The sequence below is a fragment of the Mycetomoellerius zeteki genome, unplaced genomic scaffold, assembly GCF_001594055.1.
Source record: "Mycetomoellerius zeteki isolate Tzet28-1 unplaced genomic scaffold, Tzet1.0 scaffold48, whole genome shotgun sequence".
Classification (NCBI taxonomy): Eukaryota; Metazoa; Arthropoda; class Insecta; order Hymenoptera; family Formicidae; genus Mycetomoellerius; species Mycetomoellerius zeteki.
In genome coordinates, this window is record NW_017257479.1 from 482,230 (window position 1) to 490,771 (window position 8,542).

Sequence of the window (8,542 nt, forward strand, 5' to 3'; positions counted from 1 at the left end):
CGCCGATGCTGATAAACAAATTATTTTTCATGTGTTAGGGTTAGCAACAAAATCGGAAACGTGTATATTTCGATAGTATACGTTCCAAGGAACATTTTGGTACCAAAAACTTGCGAGTAACAAATTATTTAAACAATGTTTCAGACGATAAAGTGCTCGGCTCGAGCGCCGATGCTGATAAACTAATTATTTTTCATGTGTTAGGGTTAGCAACAAAATCGGACACGGGTATATTTCGATAGTATACGTTCCAAGGAACATTTTGGTACCAAAAACTTGCGAGTAACAAATTCTATACATGTAAATTTTGGTCATAACGTTGCGACGCGCGACAATGTAGTTTTGATTATTTATCGGAATTTGTTTAACAATGTGATTTTTTCAATATTTCTTGGCACTATCCTAGAGCAACAAAAAAGCAACAAAATCTGGTGCATTTGTTTTTTTGATATCGCAGCTCTATATATATTTTTTCATTATGGGGGGTCCAGCTTTATATTAACCTGGACCCCCCATTTTTTTTTTATTGCTGCTAAACGGTTGGAGCAACTTAATTCGCTCTAGAACAACTAATTAGCAACAAAAGAGCACTAAATTTTTGACCTATCGCGAATTTGATTTTCGATGGTGGGGGGTCCAGGTTAATGGGGGTTTAAAAATAGACGAATCAGAATTTTCTGATTAAATTTATTAGAATTCTAGTTGAAATAACAGGAATTCTGGTTGATACAATATTTCTGGTAAAATCTACTAGAATTCTCATTTTTACCAGAATAATTATATCAATCAGAATTCTAATTATCTCAACTAGAATTCTAATAGATTTAACCAGAAAATTCTGATTCGTCCATTTTCCACCAGAATTACTATTTAATCCAACCAGACCATTTTTCTCAGTGTAAGGCCCAGTCTAATTCTTAGAATTGAAAATCCAATTTTTAAAATTGAAAAGAGATGAGGAATAAATTAAACTTTGATTAAGAATTAATCAAGAATTGAAACAGGCCCTAAAAATTACCGAATACGACTACAACACACCTTATCGGTCGGCAGTAGGTTACCGAAATGCCGACGGCATTTAGACTGCGCGCGGATTAGTGAAGTAAGGGACAAAGGAAAACTGAAAAAGTGCCTTAAGGATTGCAGCGCAAAAATCCAAAATGCTTGAGAATAGTAGCGTATAAATCAGAGAATTATTATGCATAGTCAGAGTATTTAATTTTGCAATTTTAAACGACTTAGGGGCGAATATGTCTGTTTGCTCCAAGAGGAAAGTGCATTAAGGGTTGCAGCGCAAAAATCGAAAATGCTTGGAAATAGTAGCGCATAAATAGCGCATAAATCCTGTGTATTTAATTTTTCAAATCAATTATTTTTATTGGGTGGAGGGGCTGACTACTTAGCTCCCTCACAAAAAATTTTTTTTTTTAGCTAAACGGAAGGAGCGCAAAAATTTTTGTTTGCGGATATGAATAGCGCATAAATAGCGCATTGTTCCATAATTTTTTCATTAAGATTTGATTAGGTGGGGGGCCCAGCTAGGCAGACGTGGCGCGTGCGGACCCCCGACGCAAATTTTTATTCTCGTGCTCGTGATTTAAAACGTTGAGAAAATTATTTACCGAAATAAAGTATGGGTTGAATAAAGCAGACTGCGTTATTACAACATTTTAAATAATTATTTAATAATTCGAATGGGGCGGCTTTTTGACAAAACCCATACTTTATTTTTAGAGTTCGGTAAATAATTTTTTCAACGTTTTAAACGGTTCACGAGAATAAACATTTCCGCACAGATGTCTATACTAATACTAGATCGCTAACACCGTCGAGAGAGCTGAAGCCGGCGGGATTTCCGGTTTCGGCCATGATGGGAACAATAAAATGGCGGCGGTGCGTGTGTAGTAGTGCGTATGTGAGTATCTGGCGTGTGTTAGTCACGTATGTGTCACTCAGCCACCTGCGTGTCGATACTTTTTCTGACTTTTTCTGTACATTCCAAGTAAAAAAAAGTGTAAAAATGCCGAAAAATTGTAAATTGTGTAAATATTTATATATTAAATGAATTATGTACGCATGAAAGTTAGGTCAATTTAATTGAAATATATAACCTTATTTAATTGAAATATATAACCTTCACATATTACGAACCTCGAATATTTATTACACATAAATGCTTTCTACTTACCTAAAGAAATGAAAACCTTGCTTTCTTTTATTTTTGCATTTTATAATGCAACAATTTTTCGGCATTTTTACACTTTTTTTTACTTGGAATGTACAGAAAAAGTCAGAAAAAGTATCGACACGCAGGTGGCTGAGTGACACATACGTGACTAACACACGCCAGATACTCACATACGCACTACTACACACGCACCGCCGCCATTTTATTGTTCCCATCATGGCCGAAACCGGAAATCCCGCCGGCTTCAGCTCTCTCAACTGTTTTTGACGAAGTTAGCGATCTAGTATAGTATAGACATCTGTGCATTTCCGTCAAAGGCCCGTGCGCGCCGCCTATTCGGCCCTCATTGGCGACTGATCGGATTCAGCACCGTCATATGCCAGGTTTGTATCAATCCTCTTCTTCCTCAAAATGAAGAAAGGCGCTTGTTGCCCTTTTGACAGGGGACCATTGTCGGATTGGTTTCCTACAAGAAAAAGGATCCGCCTTTTTAAAAATTAAAGAGAGATACAAAAGCAACATAGTTGCCATCCAGAGCCTCCTCCTTCGCTCTTCAGAATGTTCTCCGGAAAATCCATTTTCCGGAAAATAAATTTTTCTGAAACTTTAGGTGCACAACTGTATTCGAAGAATGTCCTTTCATCGCCCCCCGTGGTGCTATTGAATGTTCTCTTTCCTGTAACAAAGAGCCCAGAAAAGTATTTAAAATTGCAATTCTGATATTCTAACTTTTGAATTTTATATATAGGGTGTCCAGCGCGACTCTTCCAATCTCCCACAGGAAGGTAGATGGGATCGAAATAAACATAAAAATCCTTTACCGTTTAGCGATATCCGTAATAATAATCGAGATATTAAAGTTTGAAATTGTACTAATGAGAGCGCGCGCCTATAGAAAGAATAGAAACGGCTCCGATCGCTCGAGGTATAGCCCGGTCCCTTTCGGATACTTTTTTCTTAAAACTTTTTCCTTTCGATTTAGAGAAGCGACAGATTACGATAAAAATTAATTAGATTTTCCGTAGATTTCCATAGGTTTCATCGCTTTCTCTCTTTCGACATTTTTATTCATCGAAGTTTATTATGGTTTGTATTTGTCCTATTTATTATTACATATGTTATTATTACATATGTTATTATTACATATGTAATGAATGTGCGTAGCAGCCATCGCGCGAGTCGTTTGGTGCAGTGCAGTGATGCCGAGCGCCAAGCAACGGCACGCTTCCCCTCTTGCCCCTCCTACCATCGTATTCGTTTTTCAAACTGGACCGGGCTATACCTCGAGTGGCCGGAGCCGTTTCTATTCTTTCTATAGAGATGCGTACAATTTCAAACTTACTACTACTACTTTCTACTTGTAGATTAGTACAATTTCAAACTTTAATCTCGATTATTATTACGGATATCGTTAAACGGTAAAGGACTTTTATGTTTATTTCGATCCCATCTACCTTCCTGTGGGAGATTGGAAGAGTCGCGCTGGACACCCTGTATATATATATATATATATATACATATATTAAATCATATCATTATTGCTTTCCGACTATTACTTTTTCTGTTTTACTGTTTTGGGTGAGAGAAATTTTAGCAAGTTAAAATTAACCAAGAATTATTTAAAATCGACTATTGGACAAGATTATCCAATCCATAATTTTAATTGAAACAGATATTATTAAAAATATTAATTAAGATGATATAATCAATGATTTTACTGAAATGAAAGAAAAGTACAATTAAAATAATTATTTTCATTTATAAATATATGTAAAGATTTTGTATATTTTTTGTGTACAACAAAAATTAATTATAAATAATTGTTATATTTATTTTCCTAAAAAAAAGAATTAAGATCCAACAATAAAACTTTGCACAGAGCATATGACAAATTTGCTATGATAGTAGGGCACTAGTGGTGGTGGAAAAATTTACCTGCTTTCAAATCCTTAAAACGGTTAGTTTAGTAGAGTCTCGACTTCGAAACGTCTCTTTTCCTGCTCTTCGAAATGGCTCCTTATTTAAGATCTTCAATTCGATCGCTTTCGACAAAAAGTTCGAGTGTGAATAACAGTAAGGAGAAAAGTAAGTGTCCCGAGTTACTACAATATTTTTGATAGCTCAATACCTCATTCAGACTCTCCGAAACGTCTTATAAGTTAACGGAACAAAGTGAGCGGAATCGATTCTAACTAACATTTTTATTTGTTGCTCTGTCGGTTTATTTAAAAAATGATGTTTCACTAAAGGAAGATTCAGTTAGCGGAACAATACCTACAACAAAGCCAATCTACGCAAAAATAATGTAGGAATTTGTTGCTAATTTGTTGCTAATTTGTTGCTGCCGAAATATCATTTTTTTAAATACATTACATATTAAAAAAGTGTAAATAACAACGAGAAGTCTCAGCGTGCGGGCGGAATAAGAGTAAAGTACCAATAAAAGATTTGTTGCTCGCTTAAAATTGGAGTTGGTAGTTCCGACATCGTTTGAGTGTTTTCTAAAGAGTTCCGGCGATAAACATTCGCAGATTTCTGAACCGTCTTTATTAATTCAATAGCATTATACAATTATTCAATAACATGCAATTATTTTCTTATTACAGTGCCTTACTGCAATCGACGGCTTGCCACAAGAAGAGCGGCGCCTCCGACTGACGATGAACAGAGCATATCGTCGGAAGCTGAAAACACATCGCCACGCGGATCACCAAATCGCGGGGAGAATCGGGTGAATCGACGTGCTGTTGCTGCACAAAATGCGGGAAGAAGGCGACGAGGAAATCTGCCCAAAGAGGCTGTTAACATCCTGAAGCGATGGCTGAGCGATCACAAATTCAACGCTTATCCAAATGATGTTGAAAAGGAGACGCTCAGCCACCAAACCAGCCTCACGATAATGCAGGTAAGTGCTCTTTACCTTGTCTAATTATCAGTGAAAGTGTGATAGTAATCGCTCGCGCGCGCGCGTGACCCCTATTAAGCTGGACCAGCGCAAATTGAGTCCGGACATATTAAAAAATTTAGTGCTTTTTGTTGCTAATTAATTGCTCTAGAAAGAATTTTGTTGCTCCAACCGTTTAGCAGTAAAAAAAATATAAAATGGGTGGGTCCAGCTTAATGGCAAGCTAGACCCCCCCCATTTTTTATTTTTTTTACTGCTAAACGGTTGGAGCAACAAAATTCTTTCTAGAGCAATTAATTAGCAACAAAAAGCACTAAATTTTTTAATATGTCCGGACTCAATTTGCGCTGGTGGGGGGTCCAGCTTAATAGGGATAATAATTGATTTATTAATGTGTGATTATAACAGTTCAAACTGATTTTTGTTGATTATCCTTTAGTTTGTATTGATTTACTAATAATTATTGAATTTTGCAGGTGTGTAACTGGTTTATAAATGCTAGGCGACGCATTCTTCCTGGAATTCTGAAAGAGGCTGGTGAAGATCCAAACCGTTACACGATATCACGTCGTACTCGTCGCGTAAATTCTAGCAGTCCTCTTCGGCATGGTCGACGAACTCCCCTCGAACCGATTGAAGACGACTCACCAGCACAATGCAACGTAAATTTTCCGCAACGTGGATTGGAGGAACCCACATATCGGTAAGTATCTCTTTCTGCATCTCAACTATTATCCTCTCGACAATTAAGAACGAAGAATTCCATCGACTCAACGCCGACCTACTTCCTAACGAAAAAGTTCGATAAGAGATTTGCTTATCAACTAACTTGCTTATCATCTAATTCGCTAATCTGCTAATATGCTAACAATGGCGAAATTTCCTTTTTTTGGAGAGTTAAGAAAATAAGAGGGAGAATATAGATTAGATGTGTGAAAATATTAGATGTATCATTTAAGATTTGCGTACGCAGACGCGAGGATTGTCCGAACGATTACGAGAGCAGTTTGAACGACTACCACAGCGAGGAAGAGCATCCTTTGATACGATGGCCCAACGTAATCGTTCGTCCTTACGCTGAGGCTCAAGTCGAGCAATTAGACGGCGACGCTATTTCTCATCCGTATGCTCGACGAAGGCAAGTTTTTAATTGATACAACAGTTGCGTCCAGTATAAAAAATAAGCGGGAGCTTTGCAACTGTTGTAAGACCATTTGCTAAAATGCCTTCTAATAGTTTTTTTGAACTTTCGACATATTCGCTAAGCGCGATCGCCATTTTCTCTGACATAATAAGATAAATAAATAATTGAAAAAGACTAATAGGCAATCAAAAAGAAAAGAAGGAAAGAGGGTCGTATATATGAAAGTCGAGCATTTTCAAATAATACGCATTTTTCGGTGGCGCTGAGAATATTCGCTGATTCTCGCGCGCATCTAACACTATACCCTGGCGTTAAAAAATAATACAGAAGACGTCAAATTTTAAGAATAATAAATTTAAGACAGTGATTTTTTTTGTAGGCTTAATCCTTCATCTAATATGGAGAATTCTGAGAGTTCTACCCAAGAACCTGCTGCATACTGGAGCGCACCCCGTCAACATCTGGTGTCACCAGTCATTCAGCAGCACATTGCATATCGTGGCCTGTCGACGCGAAGTCTTGAAAACGCTTATTTTCACGAACACAATGGTGATTCATTCAATATGCTCGTCGAACTTGCGGTAAATTTACCATATGCAATTTCTTTACCCAACACGCCTTCACCAGAGTCTCGTCTTTCGACGTCTTCCCCATATTCGTCACCTTCGTCTTCTGTTCCATCTTCTCTTCCATCAATGGAAGAACCTTTACACTCGAGAAATACAACGGTATCATAATTATCGTTGCCATTGATAATCGCGGCTCAATGGATGACGACGATATAAAAGGTAAATAAAAGACAAAAGTTCCTCTCAAAAACCTAGCAAATTATTACACTTTTTAGAAATTGTTACAATTATATCAAAGCAATCATCAGTCGTTATTGTCATGTTGATCTCATTGTTACTATTAAAGGGTTTTCTTTCTCTAGGAGTTGAAAAAATTAGGCGTTTTAGGAATTTTTTAAAGAAAACATTGGATCATAATAGCGAAAGAAGGAATAAGTCTAATATATAGACACAAATATTAAGATATTTATATATATTTTTCATGCGAAATACATATTAAATATATATCTTTTATGTGTAAAAAAATTCACAAATTTTGAAACATAATATATATATATTTAATATATATTTCATATTAATATTTCTTAATGTTTGTGTTTGTATTGGACTTTTTCATTCTCTCGCCATGGTTCAATGTGTGTGGCTATACTAGGTCCTCCCATTTTGGAATTCACCATGAATCATTATAGATTGAAACTAACCTATAGACTTCTATCTAGGCAACCGACATCTTGCCGATTCTTCGCCATATTTGAAGGCAATCCTGTAGGCCAAGGCTATTACACTATTTATATGTGTGCGTTTTTATCATATGACTTTTTCAAGCGTATTGATTGGCTATAGGATAGAGAGATCCGAGACCTCTGTTCTACACACATTTGTTATATGCAGGGTTGGGCATGTATTAAATATAACGTATTATACATAGTTTTTATACATGTAATATTATATGTTTACGTATTATACGTACATTTTGTACGTATTATACATATTATACATATTATACATATGTATTATACATGTAAGAAACTACTCGTAGCTCTAAATTGTTATACGATAAAAACGCACAAATGAAATCCCACCCTTAGTCTGCTTGCCAAGCAATTAAACATGATTGGTTGGACCACAGGTAAAAACTAGAGACCCATACATGATGTATGCACACCGCTATTGGTGGAGGAATGAGATAGCCTATATTCCTTTTTTGTTTGGAGAAATTTGACAAAATCCTTATGGTCAATCTCTCTGATTAAAGTCTCCAGTAAAAATCAGTCATGCTCATTTGTTCGGTAAGCATGCCTAATCGCTTTGCCGTTCTCGAACCCAATGATAATGAAAGTTACAGAATAGGCTTGCTGGACAGCTCCTTCAAATTGACGTATTCTCACATAAAAAGTATAAATCACACCAACAATATCCACGCTCTCAAATAGTAATAGTAGTCCATCTTTGTTATTTATCAACATATTAAACAAGAATAAATGCTTATAAGCGCTGTAAGTCCAAAACGAAACGCATCCTAGGCTTCGGATTTTCACCAAAGTATACCACCCAGATGTCAACTCCATTCTTGTTTACCGAATGTTAAACAAGAATGACATGATGACATCCTGGGAGCACCCAGGTAGGAATCCAAACACTTCTATAGAAGTTTATGGTTGAACCATAATGGAGAGAAGACGAAATCCAAAATGCACGCAAAAAATTTAGAGATATTCGTGAAATATATATCTTTT

At 36.4% G+C, this 8,542-nt stretch overlaps 1 protein-coding gene across 5 annotated transcripts in view; it reads left to right on the forward strand.

Moving 5' to 3' along the window:
* The window catches only part of LOC108727334 (homeobox protein TGIF2LX), a 55,445-nt gene extending 48,195 nt beyond the window's left edge, over positions 1-7,250 (forward strand). For 3 of the 5 annotated variants that reach the window (XM_018455436.1, XM_018455434.1, XM_018455435.1), the window contains exons 2-5: positions 4,795-5,093; positions 5,570-5,796; positions 6,067-6,231; positions 6,617-7,250. In XM_018455436.1, the coding sequence (XP_018310938.1) occupies positions 4,795-5,093; positions 5,570-5,796; positions 6,067-6,231; positions 6,617-6,974 (1,049 nt within the window). In that variant the 3' untranslated portion in view covers positions 6,975-7,250. The remainder of the gene's footprint in view (positions 1-4,794; positions 5,094-5,569; positions 5,797-6,066; positions 6,232-6,616) is intronic. The other 2 variants (XM_018455437.1, XM_018455438.1) reach the window with 2 other exon arrangements.
* Positions 7,251-8,542: the final 1,292 nt, after the last annotated feature.